The sequence below is a fragment of the Rutilus rutilus genome (assembly GCF_951802725.1).
Source record: "Rutilus rutilus genome assembly, chromosome: 1".
NCBI classification, from domain to species: domain Eukaryota; kingdom Metazoa; phylum Chordata; class Actinopteri; order Cypriniformes; family Leuciscidae; genus Rutilus; species Rutilus rutilus.
In genome coordinates, this window is record NC_140209.1 from 16179325 (window position 1) to 16205920 (window position 26596).

General features: G+C 38.7%; 1 protein-coding gene across 3 annotated transcripts in view; it reads left to right on the forward strand.

The window, feature by feature from the left end:
- The first annotated feature begins 3719 nt into the window (after positions 1 to 3719).
- LOC311291246 (uncharacterized protein) overlaps positions 3720 to 26596 on the forward strand; it is a 31779-nt gene continuing 8902 nt past the window's right edge. Inside the window, exons 1-3 of one of the 3 annotated variants that reach the window (XM_084410168.1) lie at positions 3720 to 4049; positions 12007 to 13235; positions 26134 to 26416. In XM_084410168.1, the coding sequence (XP_084266294.1) occupies positions 12012 to 13235; positions 26134 to 26163 (1254 nt within the window). In that variant the 5' untranslated portion in view covers positions 3720 to 4049; positions 12007 to 12011 and the 3' untranslated portion in view covers positions 26164 to 26416. Of the gene's footprint in view, positions 4050 to 10082; positions 11493 to 12006; positions 13236 to 26133; positions 26417 to 26596 lie in introns of those variants that run through there. The other 2 variants (XM_084410167.1, XM_084410169.1) reach the window with 2 other exon arrangements.

The following is a 26596-nucleotide window of genomic DNA, read 5'->3' on the forward strand; positions in this document are numbered from 1 at the left end:
TATTTTCAGAGAGTTTTTTTTCTTTCACATAAAAACACAACAGTGAGTGTCTTTGAATGCTTTTAAACACTTGTTTTCTTGTTCTTTGTCATATCACAAATTATGTGTATGAACACCGGTAAGCATTAGCCTCGATAGAGACGTAGATAGTAGTTGTGTCTCCTTCATTGCGTATTTTTATATTTTGAATATATCCCTCCACTGCATACTGTAACCCCTTTTGCCTCGATCTGGAGGATATCGCGGAGGTATTGCTCCAAAAAAGGTCACTGACACGCACGGGTATACCTCTTCCCGTCATGGCAATCTGTCGCGCTGGTCGTGTTTGACCATTTGTTTGTCGGACGTAGCAACAGTAACTAAGGGGGGCGGGGTTCGGCGAAAGGTTCGCGTGGCTTAACTTTATACCATCAGTGATCAATACACACTGATATTAACTTGCTTAATAAAAAGATAAGCCAGCGTCATTTATTATGCATAGCCTATTAAACCTTTCACGCGTAATCCAAATGTATTGTTTTACTCGGTGCTTGCTTATATGTATTGAAATGTCTGAAACCTAAAATAAACATTATGAGGTTGAAAAAACTGCATAGTTGTGTGCTGCATATAAATAATAACCATATCATATCAAAAGTGAGAAAGAAGCAGATCAAGTTCGGCCAAAGGCAGATTCGAACCCGGGTCCAACGCGTCAAAAATCTCAAGTATCAACGCCCTACGGTCTACGCCACTGACTGTAGATATAATACATTGACGTGAGTCTTTTTGTTAGAAAGACAGACACTTAGCGCAAGTTGCGCAATTATACAATACGCTCCGTAAAAAGAAAAAAATATATATTTTCTTTAGAATTTTTTTTTTTTCCTTTTCTTGGGCCCCAAGTGCGCATGGGCCCCTGGGCACGTGCCCATAATGCCCATTGGGTAATCCGGCCCTGGTTGTTGAGTATTCTCATGAAACAAGATAGAGTAGAGGGTTCGACCTGGAAACAGTATTAAGGTGCAGTAAAATTATCTGTTGTTCTGTGAATGTTCACTGGTGAATTCCAGTCATTTCAATAAGAATCCACATGATCAGCAATTTCGTTTCTGGTCAAAAATGTCACTATGGGATCAGGTTAGTCACTGGAATTCGCTAGATTTCACCAACAGAAAGCTGCTTGAAAGTGACTCCTGTGTGAGCTGTGCTTCATACATTACGCCGCTACACTGCTGACAATGGTCAATGGACTTTTTTGCCTGTGTAATTTCACAAAATTCAAAAATGTTACCGCACCTTTTATTCGCTGCAACATAAAATGCAATCAATAATAAAATCCTCACAAGGGACATGTTACAGGAATCATACTTAAAGAGTTAGAAAAGTGAAAAGGTACAGCAGATTCGTTTTCCGTTTGTTTTTCCTCTTTTCTGGTGGATGGTCCAGGTACTTCAGTGATTTTCAGGTCTACAGGAGGATTTTTATTCATGTTCAATCTTGTAGGCTATTTCAGCTTACTGAGATCCCTGCAAAGTACAAAATTTACAGTTAGTAAGGTTATTAATGTGATAGTTGTGAAATTTAAATAATCTCCTCAGCCTTGTGACGTTCCAAACCTGTTTGACTTTCTGTCTGTGAACCCAAAAGCAGATCTCAGGCATAATGCAACCCCAGTCACCGTCCGCTTTCACTGCATGAAACACAAGCAGAAAAAAAATATGTAAATCATTCATGAAACCATTCTTATGTACACTTGTCTAGTTCAATTCAATGCAACAATTTATGTAAAAATGGTTAAGCTCCAAAATGTCCCAGAAAAGATCCTAAAAATAATCAATTCACAACTCATGTGTTATGGGTTGTGTTGTAAGTCTTCTGAAGCCATATAATAGATTTTTCCTTTTTTTTTTTGTCGAAAAAGACTAAACTTGAAGTTGTAATTCAGAGTTAAAATGTCTTACATTCAAATGCAAATGATAAAGATATAAGAAAAAATGCATAGCATTATTGGCACCAAACCTGTGATATTATTTTTCTGAGTAACATTAATAAGATTTGAGAGCATGAGGGAAGATTTTCAGAGAATAACTGATTAAAAAACACAAGTACACAGTCAAACAATACAATTTCACAGAGAAAGTTCATAGTAATAAAGTACTTGCATGTGGTGCAGGTAAATTACTGTAATTCAATGTTGCCACTGAAATGTTCAGATTATTTTAGAAATGTACTGGTAGTAACAAAATAACAAAGCTGATTATTCACAACATAATATTTATTGACCAGTTAATGGCTTTAAAATGGTATTTGAAAGAAAGAGGACACCTGTAATAACGTTAAGTTAGGCTAACGTTAAACAAAAACAGACCAAACTGTATTAACCTGCTTTTGTTATTCATAACAAATGCCAATGACGACAACAGGAATCAGCTAAATTATAGGCTATATCAGCAATTTGAAGACACAGTTGTACAGAATATGTTGAATTGAATGACTAAATCAATCTAAGACAATAAGTCAGTAATTTCCATTTGTTCATTAGATCAACGTAGTTAGCATCGCGGCCAAAACCTTCATACCAGATAACAAGTGGTAAACACTGTAAAAACGTGGTAATATAATAGCCTACATTTAGCTTATATATGTGTGTGTGTTTGATAGTGAGTACACTCTGTATTTATATTTATTTGGCGAGTTTACAAACCTTGTAACGGAGAGCCGAACAAACGGCGGAAGCTTTGATGAGGAGAGCCATCACTGAAGCGACGACAGCAGAGGAATAGCAGACGTTTCGTGACAGAATAAAACTTTTCTCCTCCTGGTTTTTCTTCTTCATATTATTATTATTATTATTATTATTATTATTATTATTATTATTATTATTTAGTGTTGTTGTTTAAGGTTTAAATTAATCAATAAAATAGGCCTATACTAAATAAATGTAACCCAGGTGAAAATACGTTCTGTTAAATGTATAAAAAAATGCATTAAAGTAGGCTATATTTGTAATGTAGGCCTACTAAAAACACTCAAGTACATTTTTAATACATTTAATAGTATGTCTTTTAACCTGGGTATGTATACTGAATCAAACTTAAGTAGCCTATAATAATAATAATAATAATAGGATAATAATAATCTTATTCTGGCCTCACTGAACCATTGGGTTCCTCCAGATGCTGGCTTTAACATAAGAGATCTTCCAGGAACCACTTAAATGTTAAAAGATCTTCCAATAACCCTTTTATCGCATTCAAGTTCCTCTATTTTCCCCCAAAGCACTTTGAGGTCTCGTGGTAATGAAATGGTGACTCCAGAACCTCTGAACTAAATACAAAGTGCTTAAAGGATCCCATACGTTCCAGCAAGAACCTCAAAGATTGTCAATGCTCCTCCAGTAACCCTACTATAGGAGAAAGATCTTAGAGGCACCTAAATTACATTTTGAAGTTCCTTGAGTATCCGACAGGATATTTGAGGCTCCTTTAGTTTTTACAGTGTGTACTTTCAATGCATTGTTACAATGATCATTTTCAGCACATAGTTAAAAAATATTCATAAAATATATTTAAGAAAAGTGCAAATAAATATACTTAAAAAAAAAATAAACAGAACATTCACTTCAAGTATATTTTTGTAAAATATATTTTTTAGAAAATATACTAAATTACAATTATTTTTAAATTAAGTGTGTTAAAAATTGTATTGTGAAAATAGTCAAAAGTATGCTGCTAATATACTTTTTGTATATTTAAAAATAGTACATTTTTTATTAGTATATTTGCAATGTACTATTAAAACAGGGAATATATTACAAATACAATAAAGTATACTTTTTTTTTCACTAGGGATTGTAAAGAAGGACTTGCTATTTATGTTCGGGGTAACGGGGATTAGCCAATCAGCGCTTTCGTTTCGCGGTCACCGAAAGGACATCTGTTTGCGCTGACTGAGGTCTCGTTTTGAGTTAGTAGTGAGAGTGACCACGTGCAGCACATCGTAGATATTTCTGAAGTGCATAGTTGTCGTCTGTGTCGTTATCTGTGCATGTGTGCGTTCAGAGACATGTGAGTACCCTGGTGTAAATGTTTACATATGTGTGTTTTGGTGCCTTAGGATTTTTATGAGTGTTGTCTATTCTGGGATACTCATTTGCAATGCAGTATGTTAGCATAAAGTTCGCTAGCATTATGCTAATGCATAGTATTACTAGTGTTACACACTACTATTGTGTTTATGTGTGTACTCACCTGAGATTTATTGTTATTATCGGAGTGTTTACAATGGTTGTGTAATAGAGAACTATGTTTTTTGGGTTGCTGTTACTGAGACCCAGCAGTAAAAGGCTGTTGTTTAATTTAATAAGGAGCTAATGTGTGTTATCTGGTATATTATTTGGTTATTTGATATAAGCAGTTAAAGTTACTTGAAGGGAAAGTTGTACTAATTACCATTTATTAGCTTTAATTATTGCATCATGTCAGCACTGTCGTTTAATGCTGATATTTTTCTTTGTATTGTTTATTGTAGAACCACAAATACTGTACACTCACGAAGACAGATAATCATCTGCTGGCTGTCAATAAATCCACTGAAGAGCATTAGAGCATTCGATTGCATTCTTACCGATGCACCACAGTGGTCACCTAATACTCAACTAGCTACAGTTACAGTCCTAGCTATCAAGTCACCATTACAGACATAAGTGGTTGTTTCACCAGTGTTTGATTAAAATGATTTAAAAATCTAAATGTTATTAAGCTGCAATTTTAATATTTTTATAATATTAAACTAATTTTAAAAACATAGCAATGCTTTTATTAAAGGAAAAGATACTGCTAAATGCTTTACATTGAGCCTATAATGAGCCACGTGAGACATTAAATCAATACTAATAAATATGAATAGCGTTTTACTCTTGGAACAATAGTGCTTTGTGGTGATCTTTATCTGATCATTTTCAGTTTCTGCACATATAAAATGTTATTATTTTAATGACTGCTTTGAGAAAAAACACTTTTATGATCCCAGACTAAGGTTACAATTAACATTTCTGGATTGTTTTGAAAGAGTAATATAAAGTGAAGTGTTTATTTCAAAGTGATTTTTTTTTTTTTTTTTTTTTGATTACATGATTTGTCAGTGTATTTTACAGTTCTTTAAAGTAGGTAATGCAGAATTGGTGTTCATATTTTACTCTCTTAGTGTTCATGTTGTAACTCTGTGTCGGTGTTGCGAGAGGCAACACTCTTGAAAGTGTCAAACTAACATTTTGAGGGTTGTTCCCATATTTACACTTTTAAAGTGTTGAAATTAAGTAGTATATTGGTGTTGATTTCCGGATTTCAAATTTACTGTGTAGTAATTAATGTAGTTATTAGCCTATAAGATCAAACTATATTTAGATTGATCTGGACATTATTATGCTGCTGTAATCTGTAGTGGTTGAGGAAGATGAGTGTCATTTTGTGTGTTATTGATGTTTTATCCATGTCATAGTGTGAGAAATAACAGTATTGTCTTTCAGTAGGGCAGTTTTACAGGCTTTTATCATGTATCCTTTATTCATTACAGCGAGATGGTCTTTTAGCTGGGCCATAGGCCTGTCGCACCTCCAACGGTGCCTTTGATGGACTATGCATGGCAGAGGCGTCCTCTTCTCTGAGGCAGGCCTAAACCTGTCCGCATACCGCACGGTTTTGCTGCAGGGTCTTCAGCTAGGGACCACCGCTCATTGACGTTTCGCCCCTTAACCCAGAATGTCTCATGGTGGCGGGGCAGTGAACAGGGACGTCTCCCTGACACCCCCTGCAGCAAAACCTAATTAGATGTTACACCCCAAGCTAGTGTTGTCAAAAGGCCCGGTACTTCGGTACCAAGTCGGTACTAAATTGTTTTTAAACATTTTTTAAACATTTTCTCAAACCCGGTACTTAATGCGCGTGCATGCCCGAAGCGCGTGCAGTTGCGTCCTCTTCATTAAAGCGCTGATGGCGATCGGCGGTGCTGCTGCTGATGTGGTGCTGATGTTTTTGCGCGTGCAGATACGTTATTTCAAAAGGCGCGCGGCAAGCGCGCTCATAATAGAAGTGGCGCGCCTATGTTCATGGATGCATAGCAACGACAGTCGCCACGGGAGAACAAGCGCTTGTGTAAAGGAGAAAGTGGAGCGAACTGCACTCTCCATGATGACGAGGAAGTAGGCTATTAGCAAAGAATTAATTGATTTCTAGCCCTTTCATTAGCTTTACTACTAGATATGTTTATGGAGATGAGAAATTAAAAAGCCGTCATTAAAGGGGCTATGTGTAGGTCTTTACTTAAAAAAATCTTTAAGATAGAGTTTTCATTTGTACATGTATGAGCCAACCATGATCTAATAAAAAGAATGACACCTTGACTGTCCACCACGGTTGCCTCTATCAGCCTGTAGGCTCAATTGTGTGTGGAGGACTCAGGCCTGAATCGGCGCGAAAATTCACAAAATGTGACGTCATGCGCGTTCTCGTCTACTTGGGCTTACATCCGTACGGCACGGCAGCCATTATTAGTAAGCAGCGGCAATCGGTAGTGTTTTCAAATGGACTCTGCGGATGGAAAGAAGCGACCAGCCTCCAGCACAATCCAGACACCCACGGAAACTCAGTCCGTCAGAAAAGCAGTTCTAGTCTTATTCTTGGCTGGATAACTCTTAGCAGGTTTAAAAAGCCCTTTTAAAATTAAATATGAATGCAGTTTTGGATTAAATAAAAGTACAGTCAAGTCAAATAAAACTATATATTGTATAGTTTGGTAACGCTACAATAAGATACCATTCATTAACATCACTTAATGCGTTATCTAACATAACACAGAGTGAACAATATATTTTACAACATGAATTAATGTTTGTGAATGTTATTTAATACAAACACTTGATTGGTCATCTTTGTTCACTTCATTCATTGTGCATTAAATAATGTTAACAGAAATAATGTTAACTTTTGATTTTAAAAATGTATTTTTAAATTAACCCCTAAAGGAGAATAATGGTGACAGTATATAACTATTGTTTATTGTTAGGTCATTTTATCTAATGTTCTCTGGGCCAGTGACAAATAAGGTTTTCAACTGATAAAAAATTCAAAAAGGTTAAAACTGCACATCAAAGTAGTTATTATCTTTATGGGGGTGTTTTTTACTTATTACTAAAATCTCAATTTTAAACAATGTATTTTAAGCGGTTTAACTGAGAATCATGTGACGACACCAGTCAAAATGTCATACGGGATAACGTTAATGCATTTTCTAAATATTACGATATTAAAACTTTTCAAATCAATAATACTTAATGAATATATAAAGTGATGCAGTAAACAATATTTGGAGCACAGAAAAAAATGTTTTGCACAACAATTTTTTCTCATTATATTGTGATTTCTTTAAACGTGACCCTACTTGTTCAAGTTCTTTACCCACATTTTAACACTGCAATGTGATTTAAAATGTGAAATGTCTGAAAATGTTTTACAGGACTTGGTATCATGTTATTATTGTTTCCTCAACTCCATGAAGTGAAATAATTCATTTCAATGGGAAAAAACAGCGTTATCCCGCCTGACTTAAGTTGTTACTCTGTATGACACCATATAAGTTAACACATGAATTGTCATTTTTACAACACTTAATAATGTTCATAAATAATTAATGTTTATGTTATGCAATGTTTTTCCAAGGAAATTAATTAGGCTCCACTGTAAAGAAATACAGATGTGGTTTTCAGTGTGTAAACTGTTACACACAAACTCAGTGTGGTTTCTTCCCAGATTTGGCAAGTATACAAATACATTTAAAATTTTTTTTCATGTTTATGAATATCAGAACAGCACAACTTTTCAACATTAGGTTTAATTTAGTACTGAAAAGTACCGTGAATCATTTTATTGATGATCATAGTCACTCTACATCAATATTCATAAATAATGTAAAGGGTTAAAGTAGGCGACCTTCACTCATTTCACTGAACATCATTTATTTGAACAACAAATTTACAAAAGCATGTAATTGAACAACATATTTATAAAGAAAAATCTTATTAATGGGTTGAAGTACCTTGAATCACTAAATTTCATTAGTTTCATTAAATGAACACTACATTTTTATAGACTTAAAGGGGCTGATTCCCCAATATGACAGGTTGGACAATAATTAAGTGTAATTGTAATTGAATATTAATATGAATTATATAATTTGCTAATATTTAACTAAACAATGTTAATGATATGTTAATATCACAATTTTAATGGAAATTATACAAATTAAAGCTGAAAACTGTATAATAATATATTGTCAAACAGAAAGTAACTGTTATCCTATATGACAAAATTGTTATCCGGTATGACAAAACTCAGTTTAAATCTTTATCAGGCAGTATTTTTGGCTACCTATAGAAATCTGCAACCTTTACCTTCAACTTCCAAATATGTAAATTCATGCTAAATAAACATATTTACATAAAATCCACATTATATATGTTATTTTAGCGTTATCCCATATGACACAGGATTTTACTACATAGTGTGCTAGTGAAGAAAAAGGGTGAGTTAAACACATTTTATGAAAGACAATCTTACCTTTCACCATTGTTTGGGGGTCCATCAGGGTCTTCCTGATTGTGTAACATGCTGTCTCACATCGTGTCAAAATAAAATTCACAATAAAATTGCTCCAGTTTGCTTGTTATCCCGTATGACATTGGCTGACAGCCAGTTTTGGGACAGAATGCTCCAAAGCATAACAATTAACTGGATGTCATATTCTTTGTAATCTTTAAATATATTGTTGTCAAGACTCATACAATAATGCCTGTGGAGGAGATGTTAGGGTTTATTCGATTTTTTACAGTTTGTTTGGCTTTTTTTTATGTCACTCTAAGGTCCGGACAGTTATCCGGTATGACATTATGTGACTATAATGTCTAATAATTCTTACACTTTGTAATACCCTTAATATATGTTTATATCATTTGATAAACAGAGATCAATTGATTCAATAAATGTGCTTTTTATTAAACATTTCCTTATTTTGACTTCATAAAGGGGTTTGGACATCAAAATTGCACGTCACGTCATTGGGCCCTCTAACAAATGGAATCTTATTCTAAAGTGTTTTTAATACTACAGTTTCCATCTTTGTAACTGTGATATACACTTTAATATATGTAAATTTAATCTAAATTAAGCTTTGGTACCGAAATTGGTACCGAGAACCGTGGATTTTCACTGGTATTGGTACCGAATACTGAAATTTTGGTACCGTGACAACACTACCCCAAGCCTTGTCTCGTCGTTTCAGCCAGAGGCAGTGGCTTGCTTTCTCAGCTTCCTCGGAGAGCTCTTTGGTGCATCTGCTCAGTGTGGCTCCCCGTAGTCCCAGGTCCTTGAGCAGACGTGATGTTGATCTGCCCACAAAGCCTCTGGCTCCCACCTCCACCGGGTACAGCCTCACACTCCATCCACTTTCCCTGCACTCTGCAACCAGATCTGCATACTTTGCCTTCTTTCTCTCATAGGCAGCTTCCAGTCCCTCCTCCCATGGCACTGTCAGCTCGATCAGTTTTACTGACTTCACAGCTGCAGACCACAGCACCACATCTGGTCTTAGGGTGGTGCTGCATATCTCCTGTGGGACCTGGAGCTGCCTTCCCAAGTCTACTTCCATCGTCCACACCGCCCCTGATTTTAATAACTTGACGGGTTGTCTCTTGCTGGTATGCATTGCGTGTTCCCCCTGCCTAATGAAGTGGATCCTGCATCGGCTCTCTGATGGACTCTGGTTGTTTGCCTCCTGTTGACTTTTCTCCAGCACCTCCGCCAGCTTCCTGAGCACTTGGTCGTGCCGCCATCTGAGCCGACCGTGTCAGTGCTGTTTTACAGCCCGACAGAATATACAGAAGAACAGAATAATTATTTATATTCTTTTCTTTATTTCTATATAGCTGTATGTTAATGCAGAAACAGAATAATGTTAGGATTAGCAATACAAATAATGAATGGATTGTTATTTCTCAAAGGGTTTTTCACTTGAGCTTATGTTTCTGGTGTCCCACTTTCACATGCATATGAATGGAAGTCAGTGCAAAGAAAAGTCGAGTGTGAACAGCCGTTAATAATTCAAAATGTTTTTAGTAAAATAGGCTAAATATCGATCTCAAAGCTTGAGTCAAAATATGGCAACAATGGGATTCGTGCCTGGATTCAGATTCGATAATGTTTTAAAAATAATAATTGGAAGATAAATTTACCTCATTCATGGAAAGTTTCAAGGACATACAGTGCTATGCATACGTTTAGGCAACCATGCTAAAGTTGACTAAAAAGAGGAATAAAAAATCATATTTTGCAAATTTAACTTAATGCCTTATTTTAAAAAATTAGGAAAAATCCAACCTTTAAGGACACCAATTTTCTTTGTGAATGAATAATGTATCGTAAATAAATAAATGTTCTTCCTTAAAAAACAGGGTGCATAAGTTTGGGCACCACTATGTTAAATTCCCATAGAGGCAGGCAGATTTTTATTTTTAAGTATTTTTTTTTTTTTTTTTTTTAGGATACTATGCATCCTGATAAAGTTCCCTTGGCCTTTGGAATTAAAATAGCCCCACATCATCACATAGCCTTCACCATACCTAGAGATTGGCATGGAGTACTTTCCATAAGATCATCTCTCAATGCAAATCAAACTAGCTATTAGGCTAACTGAAATAAAATCATGCCAATCTCTAGGTATAGTGAAGGCTATGTGATGATGTGGGGCTATTTTAATTCCAAAGGCCAAGGGAACTTTATCAGGATGCATAGTATCCTAAAAAAAAAAAAAAAAAAATACTTAAAAATAAAAATCTGCCTGCCTCTATGGGAATTTAACATAGTGGTGCCCAAACTTATGCACCCTGTTTTTTAAGGAAGAACATTTATTTATTTACGATACATTATTCATTCACAAAGAAAATTGGTGTCCTTAAAGGTTGGATTTTTCCTAATTTTTTAAAATAAGGCATTAAGTTAAATTTGCAAAATATGATTTTTTATTCCTCTTTTTAGTCAACTTTAGCATGGTTGCCTAAACTTATGCATAGCACTGTATAATCAATTTATAAAAATGCATTCTGCAAATGATCATAATATTTTAGAAGTGCCATTTATTTGCTGCATAGAAGTGTCATTTAGTATAAAAACAAACTCAGTAACTGATATATTTTAGATTTTGGGCAGATCAGCTCCTCCCACACCAATTGCATCATCAGTGAAGCTCCTCCCACATCAGTCACATGGTCAGTGAAGCTCCTCCCACTGCAATTCTCCAATAAATGCTGTAAATTTCCATCAGTTACAAGTGCAGACGAGCATCAGAGCATCAGGAAGAGCTGAAATCTGCAAAGACTGAGTTTATTAAAGAGGACAGTGAGAACATGAGTGATCCAGAACCCTGCAGAATGAAACACACTGAAGATTCTGAAGAACAAAGAGGTTGGTGTTTATTCTTCATTCATTCATGATGCTGAAGAACGTTCATGTTAGAAACATTCAAGCACTTCATCACTTTTAGATAAACAGTCAAAAATGTTCTGGGTTTTTCTTCAACAAATGGTCAGTAAAGGGAGGTTAGAGACATTTTTTATATTGATTTTCAACATCAGATCAAGCTAAATACTATTTTAACAGTTTTGTTTTACATTTATTTTATATCTGGTTCCCAATTTTGCAAGAACATTACCAGGAATTTGGAACATTTTTCTTACAGTAACGTTGATAACAGCGTTGATGATTCAGCACTGAGTGTGTCAGATATATTTACCTCATTCATGGAAAGTTTCAAGTACAAATAATCAATTTATAAAAAGGCATAACAGTTTTATAACAGTTGTCTACTTTCTACTATTACTTTAGGGCTCACTTTCATTTCCTTTCACTTTATATTTCTCTCATGGAATTATTTTGATGTACTGAAAATTGAATTTAATACATTTTTCTTTCATGTCAGACCTGATGGAAGTGAAGGAGGAGAGAGAAGAACTGAGTGAAGTGAAGGAGGAGAGTGAAGAACTGAGTGAAGTGAAGGAGGAGAGAGAAGAACTGAGTGAAGTGATGGAGGAGAGTGAAGAACTGAGTGAAGTGAAGGAGGAGAGTGAAGAACTGAGTGAAGTGAAGAAGGAGAGTGAAGAACTGAGTGAAGTGAAGAAGGAGAGTGAAGAACTGGGTGAAGTGGAGGAGGAACATCACGTCAAACCTGGAGGAAAACCTTTGAGTCGCTCAAAGACTAAAAAGACATTTTTAAAGAAAAGAAGAGACAAGAAATCTTTCACCTGCATTCAGTGTGGAAAGAGTTTCACACAATCAACAAACCTTGAAAGTCACATGAGGACCCACACCGGAGAGAAGCCGTTCACATGTGATCAGTGTGGCAAAACATTTAATGGGGCATCAGACCTGAAGAGACACCTGACAGTTCATACGAAGGAGAAGCCGCATTCATGTTCTGTGTGTGGAAAGAGTTTTTCACGGCTGTATACTTTACATGCACATGAGAAAATTCACACTGGTGTGAGAGAGTACATGTGCTTTGAGTGTGAGAAGACTTTTACTACATCTGAACGTTTAAAACTGCACCAGAGAATTCACACTGGAGAAAAACCTTACAAGTGTTCACACTGTGACAAGAGATTCAATCACTCATCATATCTGAAATCACATGAGATGATCCACACTGGAGAGATGCCGCATGCGTGTGATCAGTGTGGACAGAGTTTTGCTTTTATAAGTCAACTGAAGCGACACATGAGGATCCACACTGGAGAGAAGCCGTTCTCATGTGATCAATGCGGCAAAACATTTATCTGTGCATCACACCTGAAGTCACACCTGAGAGTTCATACGAAGGAGAAGCCGCATTCATGTTCTGTGTGTGGAAAGAGTTTTTCACAGCTGAGTAATTTACATAGACATGAGAAAATTCATACTGGTGTGAGACAGTACATGTGCTTTGAGTGTGGGAAGACTTTTACTACAACAAACTGTTTAAAACAGCACCAGAGAATTCACACTGGAGAAAAACCTTACAAGTGTTCACACTGTGACAAGAGATTCAGTCGATCAACACATTTGAAAACACATGAGAGGATCCACACTGGAGAGAAGCCGCACACGTGTGATCAGTGTGGAAAGAGTTTCTCTTTTAAAAGTCACCTGAAGCGACACAATCAAGAAATCACAGTAAGTAGTTTATTTTCATGTGCTGAGCAACAAAGTCTCTTCTGCCAAATCTCTCCTCTCCACCTATAGCTGGTGTCTGGTGAGCACAGGACATTTAGTTGATTAATTGGTATCTATTAACTCGTGTTCAATCAACAGGAATCTGTAATTTGTCAGTTCAGATCAGTGCGCTCTCTGACAGTAGGTGGCACTCATGTAAAGCAGAAATAAAGCACTATACAGGGCTCTAGTCTGCAAGTAAATGGAAATTCATTATAATCCATTATAAAGCTTTGAAGAGCCAGGACACATTTTTAATATAACTCCGATAGTATTTGTATAAAAGAAGAATCTCATACACACCTAGGATGACTTGTGGGTGAGTAAATCATGGGCACTGACTTGGAAGCCAGGAGAAACATTGTGCCTTGAACGAACAAGTTCATGAAGTTTTAAGTTATAAGGCTTTTAAGTCTACAAATCACCAATATTCACTGTTGTAATGCTAACTGTAACCATGGTATTGTGGCAGAAATAGACAAACATTAGACAAATATATATATACATTATTCATTTCAAGGTTTGTACATCATTTTGAGAGTAAAATTCAAGCACTTATCAAGAACTTTCTATTCCTTCACACTTTTTTCCGCTCTTCAATTTTTTAAAATAGTATCCAGTTTTAAGGGATTTAATGTAGTAATTCTAACTGTAACCATGGTATTGTGGCAGAAATAGACAAATGTTTTTACATTATTCTTTTCAGGGTTTGTACATCCTTTTGAGAGTAAAATTCAAGCACTTATCAAGGACTTTAAAGTCATCCACACTTTTTTTTTTTGAATTTTTTAAATATTATCCAGTTTTAATGTTATTTTTCAATGTGATGACCAAAACCATGATTTGTTCATCTTTCAAAGATTGTCCCCATTTGTAAAACTAAATGCTTCAAAGTGTAGGAAAACTTATACTTGGCAAACCAACGTATTAATTTAACATTTTTAAATTAGCACTATAAGAGTAGACCGAAGATTTAAGACTACAGTTTAAAAATATTTATGTGTTATACTGAAGAGTAAAGAGAATGGAATATATTATATACACTCACCTAAAGGATTATTAGGAACACCATACTAATACTGTGTTTGACCCCCTTTCGCCTTCAGAACGGCCTTAATTCTACGTGGCATTGATTCAACAAGGTGCTGAAAGCATTCTTTAGAAATGTTGGCCCATATTGATAGGATAGCATCTTGCAGTTGATGGAGATTTGTGGGATGCACATCCAGGGCACGAAGCTCCTATTCCACCACATCCCAAAGATGCTCTATTGGGTTGAGATCTGGTGACTGTGGGGGCCATTTTAGTACAGTGAACTCATTGTCATGTTCAAGAAACCAATTTGAAATGATTCGAGTTTTGTGACATGGTGCATTATCCTGCTGGAAGTAGCCATCAGAGGATGGGTACATGGTGGTCATAAAGGGATGGACATGGTCAGAAACAATGCTCAGGTAGGCCGTGGCATTTAAACGATGCCCAATTGCACTAAGGGGCCTAAAGTGTGCCAAGAAAACATCCCCGACACCATTACACCACCACCACCAGCCTGCACAGTGGTAACAAGTACGGCTGCACGATATTGAAAAAAATAAAATAAATTCCCAATGATATATATTGCGATATTGCGAGCCATCAATCCAGGCTAAAGTCAATAATTACCATTCCATGATATTAATAATTTCACTAATAAGCAAGCTTCATTACTAGTGACAAAAATGCCACTTAATATTTTATTCCAATATTAGAACATATTTCTGTCAGAATTCGGTGAACGTTCTACGCAATCCAACGTGGCGGTGCTCTTAACGGATGTTTGTTGTTTATTAGGCTATAATTCCTCAAAATAAGTAAAAAATATATATTCTTCTCTCTCTCTCTCTCTCTCTCTCTGTGCTGATGCAGTGACGCGTTCATGTAAATGGCACCTAAAAGCTGTCACAAAGAACCAGCAAAAGTAATGATTATGAATATGTAAAATATTACAATGAGACATTTTAATTGTTTATTAATAAACAAGTGTTTTCTGTAAAGATGAAGTTGACAATACTGACTCGTGATCTTCGCAGTAGTGATCGCGCAGGAGAGAAATGCACTTTTCATACGGATTACATAGTTTTTTTTTGTTTTGAATGGTTCTGTTTAAAAGTAAAGATTTCTGTAGATAATTGATATATTTCTTCTTTTTTTTTTTTTTTTTTTTTTTTTTAGGTGTGTGAGGCAAGTAGACTACCTTATACGCTGAGTTTCGGTTCATGGACGATAGGTTAAGCTCCAGTACAGGCGCTGGCGCCTCTGTGTCATGATTATGTCTGCTATATTTAATTCTTGTTTATTAAATCCAGGAAATTGGATAATGAAACACTAATTAGAATTAAAGGTATAGCGGAGGATTTTTTACTTCCGGGTGGATCACCTATACTATTGGTCCTCCTAATTGTCAATCATTCTGGTGAATCAATCAAACTTATTCAAAAAGTGGAGAGGGCGGGTCTTATCTAAAATTCGGAAAGATCCTCCACTATACCTTTAAGATACAATTTACACAAAACGAAATTCGCTTTAAAGAAAGGCTTTGTGCTTTCTGTTTGAGGTCTCTGTGAAACTTTTAAAGCAGTCTTTTAGTGCCGCTTTCATAACGGTCGCATCCGTAATTGAGAACTGTCACATAAAATTGTTTATTCCTCATAAATGCTAACACGAAAAATAAAATACTTTTTTTAAAAAGACAACCATCCACAACTTTATAACACTCCATCAAAGTACCTCTTTTTGGTCAACATTCTCCTTTTTGTAGACGAAATAGTCCCAAATAGCTGATTTTGACTGTTTTTTTTTTTCCGGCGGATCCTCTTCGTCGCCCATTTTTAGCTATAGGATTGCCAGTGAATGTTGGCTGTGAGTGATGAGCGCGGTGAGCTGCGGCACAGCGAACCAATCACTATGCAGTCACGCGGAACATGTATGTCACCCCAGCAAAAAGCCATACAACAAACTTGTGTTTACTGTGTGCTACCCTGGTGCTACCGTTCTCTTAATACACTATGGGTGCTACTACCCTTCACATCGCGGCAATGTTAAAACAGAATATCGTTCAGCCCTAGTAACAAGGCATGATGGATCCATGTTCTCATTCTGTTTACGCCAAATTCTGACTCTACCATCTGAATGTCTCAACAGAAATCGAGACTCATCAGACCAGGCAACATTTTTCCAGTCTTCAACTGTCCAATTTTGGTGAGCTCGTGCAAATTGTAGCCTCTTTTTCCTATATGTAGTGGAGATGAGTGGTACCCGGTGGGGTCTTCTGCTGTTGTAGCCCATCCGCCTCAAGGTTGTGCGTGTTGTGGCTTCACAAATGCTTTGCTGCATACCTCGGTTGTATCAAGTGGTTATTTGAGTCGAAGTTGCTCTTCTATCAGCTTGAATCAGTCGGCCCATTCTCCTCTGACCTCTAGCATCAACAAGGCATTTTCGCCCACAGGACTGCCGCATACTGGATGATTTTCCCTTTTCACACCATTCTTTGTAAACCCTAGAAATGGTTGTGCGTGAAAATCCCAGTAACTGAGCAGATTGTGAAATACTCAGACCGGCCCGTCTGGCACCAACAACCATGCCACGCTCAAAATTGCTTAAATCACCTTTCTTTCCCATTCTGACATTCAGTTTGGAGTTCAGGAGATTGTATTGACCAGGACCACACCCCTAAATGCATTGAAGCAACTGCCATGTGATTGGTTGATTAGATAATTTCATTAATAAGAAATTGAACAGGTGTTCCTAATAATCCTTTAGGTATATATATATATTTATTTATATTAGGGCTGGGGGAATTAACGCGTTAATCTTTGCGATTAATTTGAAGGCATTAAAAGAAAATAACGCAATTAACGCAGCACCTTTTTTTTGCCTCGTTTTAATGATTTCCTGTTGCGTCTGCTATTAAAAAGGCCGAAATATGCCGTCCCGCCCCTCCGTGTTTGGCGATCAGGTTTCATTCTCGCGCAGCTTTCATGAGCGGGTCTTTTCTGCTCGGTATGTGCGTCGCGCTCTGTGCTCCGCGTGCGTTTGTGTGTGTGTTTGTGTCGTTAACGGCCCAGCAGCGGCGCGCTCTCCGTTCCGTGTGTGTGTGTGTGTGTCGGCGGCTCTGTCTTTAACGGCCCAAAGGCTTCAATCATGTACCAAACACTGGAAAAGTAAAGTCCACTCAAGTAACGTGAAATTAACGTAACTTCTGTTTGGTGAGCTGGTATAGTCATGCTTCGCAACAATGGTAAAATGACCTGCTGTGATCACATGCTCTGGTAATAATAGCTTTGTAGGACTATATTTTGTTTTGATAATTAGTAAAATAATAATAATAATAATAATAATAATAATCTGTTAAATTGATTATGTTGATTGATTATTGAAAAAGAATAATATATTGAAATATTGATGTTTAATATTTTAATATAGGCAGGGTCGGCCCGCAGCATAGGCGGAAAAGGCAAATGCTAGGGGCGCCACTCATCCATAGGGGCGCCAAAAAGTCCGGCACATCAATCTTCCCCCGCCCAGCAAGTGGCAAGTGCTTGAAGTGCGTCAGAAACAGAGCGCGCGCGCGCGATCAGTTGTTGGTAATTTGTTGTGTAGCGTGCACGACGCCGCATCCAATGTAGACACTGCTTTTGTTTGAGGGCACTTAACACACTCAGGTTCTCCTGTAGAAACGAGCCTGGCAGCTCGCGCCAGGTCGGTCTAGACAAGGTGAAAGTTTCCTGATTGTGACGCATGGCCGAATTTACATGACACGTTATAAATTAGCATTATAGTCTGTGATAGATACCGTGCCAAAAAGAAGAGAAGAGGATAAAAGGGGATAAAGACAGAGGTAAAGTGATGTAGTGAATGAACAGTTTATCTAATTGCATAGGAGTAAGATGGCAGTTATTTTTACCTTAAACTTAATGTAAGCAGTTGTTCTGAGTTCTCCAGAGGCCCCAGACTGTTACATTTTGTAACAGTCATGTTAGTTTTAAGATGCATTTTTTATCACTTTTTTAAATTAATGTTTTACTCTACAGTTGTGCAGTTTTGGGGGGGATATATGGCATTTTTAAAATGTATTTGCCATTTAGGCTACAAGTTTATTAAAAATAGCAAAGTTGATATTAAATCTGTATTGTAAGACGTACCAATGTAACCTCGGTTCTCTCTAGAAGAGGGAACAAGTATTGCGTAAGTTGCTTACGCATCGGGAAAGTCTTTCTTCGAGATCTGAAGCCAAAAATTATCCTTAATTTTGTATTCATTGTCAACGCAGTGCGGCAGCCGGCAGACCTAGGCAGGCTGTATAAGCGTGCTCATTGGCTGCTCGGCGGCAACTGCTTAAGCCTATCAGTGAGTGCTCTGATACGCGGCCTCCAATGAGGGCGCTTCGCGCCCTCCACACCCTTCTAACCGTCAGAATGGGTGTGGCCAGCGTGTATATAACCAGCGCTCACAGGCTAAATATCTGGTTTTCGCAGTCTGAAGCGCAAAAGCTCGTGGCGCGACACGGCAAGTTACGCAATACTCGTTCCCTCTTCTAGAGAGAACCGAGGTTACATTGGTAACCGAGTACGTTCTCTTACGAGAGGTTCTCTCGCATTGCGTAAGTTGCTTACGCATCGGGAACCCTTTGTCAACGCCGTGTGCGCCGAGCATCCAGCCCATGAATCCCAGGGAGACCGGGGAAAACATACTGCTGGAATATGTGGCCGGTCGGAGAGACGGGCCAGCACAGCACAAAGCACTTCACTCAGTCTATAAGATAGAGCGGCGCGGCCGGTCTATAAGCATATAGTAGTGCAAAACAGTAGGGCCGGCAGAGCGAGGCCACACAGTACATAAGCACTCATTAGGGTAAGAAAAGAGCGACATAGTCGGTCTTTCATGAAGAGAATAAACCCCCGCGCTACATAGTGGAATACGGGCGGCCAGCAGCGCGGGCCAGCACCGGTAAAACAGCGCGTAGAGGGGAATGAGAAACAGAGCGGCCCAGCCGGTCTGAGTATAAAAACACTTCACCCTAAGTATATACCAGAAGTATCGTTAGCATGTGAACGTAGTCTGCACATGAGAGACTGGGCAGAGCATACATGTCACTTATACTGACAATAATTTTGCCTGTAAGGCGGGAACTTCCAGGTTATAAAACCTCACGAATGTTGATGGGGAGGCCCAGCCCGCTGCCATACAAATATCGTGGATAGAAATTCCACTGGACCAGGCCCACGACGAGGCCATGCCTCTAGTAGAGTGGGCTCTGATACCCAGAGGGCACTGCAGGTGTTTGGAGGCATAAGCTGCTGCAATCGCGTCCACTATCCACCTGGACAGGCTCTGTTTCGAGGCGGCGAGACCCTTGGTGCGTCCGCCGAAGGAAACAAAGAGCTGCTCTGAACGCCTGAAAGCGGCGGAGCGCGTGATGTAAACTCTCAGCGCCCTAACAGGGCATAGGGGGTTTTCACTGTCCCCATTGTCGGATGCTGGCAGAGCCGAAAGGGAAATGACTTGTGCCCTAAAAGGGGTTCCAATCGCTTTGGGGATGTAACCGTGTCTCGGTCTGAGAATGACTTTAGAGTCGTTCGGTCCGAACTCAAGACATGCAGGGCTAACAGATAGCGCGTGCAAATCCCCCACACGTTTAACTGAAGACAGAGCTATCAGAAAAACGGTTTTAAGCGACAGGTACTTTAACCCTCTGGGGACCAAGCTGTTTTTGGGGCCCTTGAGATGTTCTGACATGCTCTGACATTTGTGCTTTTTTCAGTTATTTATAAACCTGTTAATGGCAAAGGTGTAAATTCACTCTATATAGCACAAACAGGCCTACCATAATATGCGAGCAACATGTATGTAGATGTTTGTATTTTTAAGAGAATAATGTTTATGCGTGGTTATTTAAAAAAATAAAAATGAAAGTTGCTGAAATAAGACCACAAAACTCATACAAAATATGTGCCCACAAGACTTTTGACTAATGGATGTTTTCTCTTCGAGTTCTAGCTTCAAAATTATGTGAAAATAGTCTTGCTTTATCGTTCACAAAAAAAAATACATTGATTTAAATGGTGTAAAACAGGTTTTGCTTGGAAAGCCAATATGCGAGGGGGAGGAGTAGTTTACACCTTAGTCCCACCCACTCTGCATAATGACTCTGCATAATTAGCCATTCATTCAGGTGTGACACTGACTGAGCCACAATGCAAGGACAAAATATATATTTAGAAGAAGACTTATATTGACCATTTAAGATTTTGCTTACATCTATCTTGTAAATATGTTTTGCTATTTTATTAAAAAGGTTACAATTACAACAATAATTACAATTTCAGCAATATTTCTGCAAAAAAGTACTCTTTCTTTGTAAAAAAAAAAAAAAAAAAGATTATAGGCCTACATTTTATCATATGTATTCATTAGTTTGAATATAGCCACCATTGGAACATCTTAGTCTATGACTTTATTTTTGACAAAATAGTATTTTATATGAGCAGAAAAGCTTATTTGATGTGACAGTATATTCTACAGTAAAAACTGTACCCAAATCTAGTCAACAAAATGTTGTCTTTCATACTTCGCCTGACTGTAACGTTGTTTTTATGAAATATTAGGGCATAGCCTATAAATGTTAATTTGCAGTTTAATACGTTGCTTATACAAATACATTTTATTTCAACATATTTCAGTCGATTTTTACTCATCTCAGTAGGCTCTAGCAAAGCAGTTTATTCTTTCACACACAGACGCGCGATTCATATTTAGGCTAAACAGTCTTTACAAATATGTACCCTTCATTCATCTCACAGAACCGCGATTCATATTTAGGCTAAACAGTCTTTACAAATATGTAGCCTACCCTTCATTCATCTCACAGAAACGCGATTCATATTTAGGCTAAACAGTCTTTACAAATATGTAGCCTACCCTTCATTCATCTCACAGAAACGCGATTCATATTTAGGCTAAACAGTCTTTACAAATATGTACCCTTCATTCATCTCACAGAAACGCGATTCATATTATAGAAACGCGATTCATCTTTTTGTTTACATAGGCCTACACTTAATTTGCAGTTTAATACGTTGCTTATATAAATACATTTTATTTCAACATATTTCAGTCGATTTTTACTCATCTCAGTAGGCTATAGCAAAGCAGTTTATTCTTTCACACACAGACGCGCGATTCATATTTAGGCTAAACAGTCTTTACAAATATGTACCCTTCATTCATCTCACAGAAACGCGATTCATATTTAGGCTAAACAGTCTTTACAAATATGTAGCCTACCCTTCATTCATCTCACAGAAACGCGATTCATATTTAGGCTAAACAGTCTTTACAAATATGTACCCTTCATTCATCTCACAGAAACGCGATTCATATTTAGGCTAAACAGTCTTTACAAATATGTACCCTTCATTCATCTCACAGAAACGCGATTCATATTATAGAAACGCGATTCATCTTTTTGTTTACATAGGCCTACACTAACGTTATTCCATAACGTTATTCCACATTAACACTTGAGAAAGGATAACTTAGCCTACCTCACTCCTCAGCGGGATCTGCTCCTCATATCAGCACGGAAAATTTTCTCTATAAGGTAGGCTATATTATGCCTCTTTGTTTACAGCTGATGTGGGGGCGTTTCACAGACTGAAATGGTTCTCAGAATTTGCGTTTGAATAGCACGCGCTCTCCGGGGCGTGGTCAAATTACTGTGAATCATCTCGTAATGAGCTCGACTGGAGTCGCTCTCTTTTTATACAGATTACAGAAGCTGATAATATTTGTTTTTTATATAAATTACTTCATTTAAAAGCTGCGATCTCAAGCTTTATGCCCGTGGGTCTGTTTCCCTGTTTGACTGAATTTTCGCGGAGTTATAGATCATTTTCGAACGCGTTTCAAATGGGAGTTTACTGACAGAGAGAAGGCAGAAATAGCATCATGTTAGTTTTTCTTTATTTGTCAAAAAGCAAAACACTTTATTTTTATTGTGAGTATACAGAAAAAAAATAAAAACTGAACAGGATCGATTGATGTATTACACGAAAATGAAAGATCAAAATTAACAGAGCATTTTGTGTTTATTTTTTATTGCTAAAAAAAAAACCGAGCAAAACGCGCGGGCGCGTTTTTGGTCCCCAGAGGGTTAAATCCACGGATTCGAGCGGTTCAAAGGGAAAAGCCTTCAGGGCCCCCAGGACCAAGGACAGATCCCAAAAAAGGAACCGAGGGGGGCCGCGGGGGGTTCATCCGTCTAGCTCCTCTGAGGAAGCAGATAATGAGCTCATTCCTTCCTATTGCCCGGCCGCGCGTCGTCTCCACGAACGCTGCAATAGCCGCCACATATACTTTGAGCGTGGAAGGGGACCTGCCCTTTTCCAACAGCTCTTGTAGGAAGGAGAGCACCCGCGGGACCCCGCATGCTCGTGGATCCAAGCTTTTAGTAGCACACCATTTGGAAAACACTGACCATTTAGACGCGTAGAGCCGTCTCGTAGAGGGGGCTCTAGACTGTGTGATCGTGTTCACGACCCCTTCTGACAGGTCAACGGGTATCCTTTGATCACCCATGCATGCAGAGACCAACGCTCTGGATGGGGATGCCAGATCGATCCACCGGCTTGGGAGAGGAGATCCTTTCTCACCGGGATCGGCCATGGGGATGAGTGCGACAGCCTCACTAGCTTTGGGTACCAAGTTTGGTTCTCCCAGCACGGGGCTATCAGAAGCACTGAGTGGTGCGTTTCTCTGATCCTCGAAATGACCTGTGGCAACAGGGAGATCGGAGGAAAAGCATACAGCGGGAGGCTGGGCCATGTCTGGGACAGCGCGTCCTCGCTTTTCGAGTAATATTTCGGGCAGTGAGCGTTGTCTTTCGACGCAAAGAGGTCGATCTCCGTTCTGCCGAATAGGCGCCAGAGAAACTGGACTGTCTGGGAGTGCAGGGACCATTCTCCCGGGGGAATGTTGTCCCTGGACAGTCTGTCTGGACCGACATTCAGGTGGCCCGGCACATGCGTGGCTCTCAGCGAGCGCAGCGAGCGGTAAGCCCACACGAAAAGGCGTTATGTCAGCTTGCACAGATTCCTGGATCTGACACCGCCCTGTCGGTTCACATAGGATACCACGGACATGTTGTCCGAGTGGACTAGCACATGGTGATCCTGTATGAATGGGAGGAAGCGCTTGAGCGCGTTCTCGGCCACTATCATCTCCAAACAGTTTATGTGGAGGCATTTTTCCTGGTCTGACCACAGGCCAAAAACCGGTTTGCCCTCGAAAAGAGCGCCCCAACCTGAGGTGGAAGCGTCCGTCGAGATAGCTTGCGGTGTGAGATAGCTCCCATTGTCACTCCCCGCTAATACCAGTCGGCCGCTAACCAGGGCTTCAGTGCTGAAACGCAGCTCTGAGTCACTCTGATTCGGATCCCGCCGGGAGCCCATGCTCTGTGAGGCACTCGGGCATTCAGCCAGCGTTGTAGCGGGCGCATTCGTAAGAGACCCAGCTGAAGCACTGCTGCAGCTGAGGCCATACAACCCAGCAACCTCTGAAATGTTTTGAGAGGTGCGGTGCTGCCCGGCCGGAAGGATGCGGCCAGGTGTCGAATGCAACGCGCGCGCTGTGTCGACAGGCGGGCCGTCATCGCTACAGTGTCCAGATCCAAACCCAGAAAAGAGGTTGATTGACTGGGCACTAGCGAGCTCTTGGTCCAGTTGACCGTAAGCCCCAGGCCTTCTAGGTGGCTGAGAAGCACTGTTCTGTGGCGGATGAGTTCGGCCTCTGACTGTGCTAAAATCAGCCAATCGTCCAGATAGTTTAAAATTCGCACTCCCTGCCCTCTCAGGGGAGCGAGAGCCGTGTCCATGCACTTCGTGAATGTACGGGGTGCTAAAGACAGGTAATAAAAGTGTCAGAATCTGAGAGCTGAGATTTTTTTATATCATAAGTAACCTGCTCTGTCTAGTCTTCCCGATTTTTGTGCGTGAGAAAATGGATGTGTGGCTTGAGAGCGTGTGAAAAGTGTCAATTGCGTGTGTCTCACGGTTAGGGCTGCAACAACTAATCGATAAAATTGATAATCGATTATGAAAATCGTTGTCAACGAATGTCATTGTCGATTAGTTGGTCTGCTCACGTCACGGGGAGCGTTACTGATGACGTCACTTTCATGACAACACAGTCACACGTGAAATGGCAGAGTAATCGGAGAAATGACAGATCAATTTTTTAGTCACTGTAGTCAGTGGTTTTCAGCGAATACTTGTGCACTAATGCATCATTTTTCTTTTCCTTTTAATCAAGCCTGTTAGCTTGCTGCGTAAGTTAACGTTACTGCCATTCCGCTCTCTGTTTTTATAGCATTTATCTAACGTTACTATGTAAATAAGGGATAATGTAGAGCTTCGCGTCGGGATCCCGATCAGCCTGTCGGGGTTGTATTCCCTATTTCAACCGCCTCGCTCTACATCCCGCTTATTACATGGCTACCCACCAAATAAATCAATAATTTGACACAAAATATTGATTTATAAAGGAGTTTATTGATTTAAAAATTATTGTATTGCTTCCACTAAAGAAAATGGTCCGTTCCGTCTCTACGGTTAGAATCCTTCGTCCACAGCAACGCTCTGTTTTTCATGGCAACGGTGTGTTATAACGTTATGTCGCAGCGGTCTGTTGAAGAAATAACAGACCGCATTCTACATTGGAATTCAAAATCTGCTGCTTAATATCTTATTACAAACATGTTTGTGTCCTAATTTCAAAATGTGAAGTTTATATGAGCAGCACAACTCAATATTTTGTTTAGTTTATTTATATTTTGGATATTTAAATAAGTTTTACTGTTTAAAAACTGGACAAACTTTTGTGTTTTAAGGTTTAAAATGTAAAAATTAAAGATTATATTAGTAAAACTCAATGTGTGGCTTTTGCACTTTTTAAAGTACACTTTTACACATAAATATCCTGATTTAGGGTTTTATTTAGTTCTAATAAGCAAAAAATCAAATTGAATTGTTAAAAAAAAAAACTTTTGATCCGATTAATCGGTTAATCGAAAAAATAATCGTCCGATTAATCGATTATCTAAATAATCGTTAGTTGCAGCCCTACTCACGGTGAATGCGTGAGAGTTGGTAGCTCTGCCGGATATTCCAAGACGTGCTAAGACCGCCATACCGATGTATTTAATTACGGAATGAACGTTATGCTGCACGACACTGTTTCAGACGGACCCTTTACAATGTTGCACTTCTAAGCAGCAACTGCGAGGCGTGGTGAGGGTAAACAGCAGTGCTCTGGTGTTACGTTACGGGGAAGATGGATGACCTCACCTTTAACCATTTTATGCAATTGCTGTCGGGCTAAAATTGTCACCAAAGGCGGCAACACGAGCAGTTTGCTCCAGCACCTATGAACCGGTATACCGCCCAGCACTAGGTTACACACACCCTGACGAAGGCATGTAAAGCCGTAAAGCGTAGGTGGATCTGTCACCAATTTTAATGCTTAAGCCATGAATGAAATAAAGGCTTTTTAACTCTTTTCTACTTACTTCGAGTGCCTTGGAGTTCTTTAGTTCTCAGATTTTATGTATCCCAACCAAAGAGCACAGAGATTTGACACCCTGAAGCAGCACTTCTTTTGCATTCTTTGCTCTGATGAAGATCTGTAGATTTACTTCTGTTTATGCTTATAACTCTTTCTTATCATTATTTATATTTGGGAGAATGTACATTATTATATTCTGTTGTCCATAAGCAAAAAACAAAACAAAACAACAAAATCACTCAGTAACTTATATTTTTTTTAGATTTTGGCAGATCAGCGCCATCATCAGTGAAGCTCCTCCCACAGCAGTCACATCATCAGTGAAGCTCCTCCCACTGTAATTCATCATCAGTGAAGCTCCTCCCACTGCAATTCATCATCAGTGAAGCTCCTCCCACTGCAATTATCCATTAAATGCTGTAAATTCCCATCAGATACAAGGGAAGACGAGCATCAGACTGAGTTTATTAAAGAGGACAGTGAGAAGATGAGTGATCCAGAACCCTGCAGAATGAAACACACTGAAGATCCTGAAGAACAAAGAGGTTGGTGTTTATTCTTCATTCATTCATGATGCTGAAGAACATTCATGTTAGAAACATTCAAGCACTTCATCACTTTTAGATAAACAGTTCAACTATGAAATGGCTGCAAAGGTTTCTGTTTTTTTTATTCAAATGGTCAGTAAAAGGTTTCATATTGATTGTTAACATCAGGTGAAACTC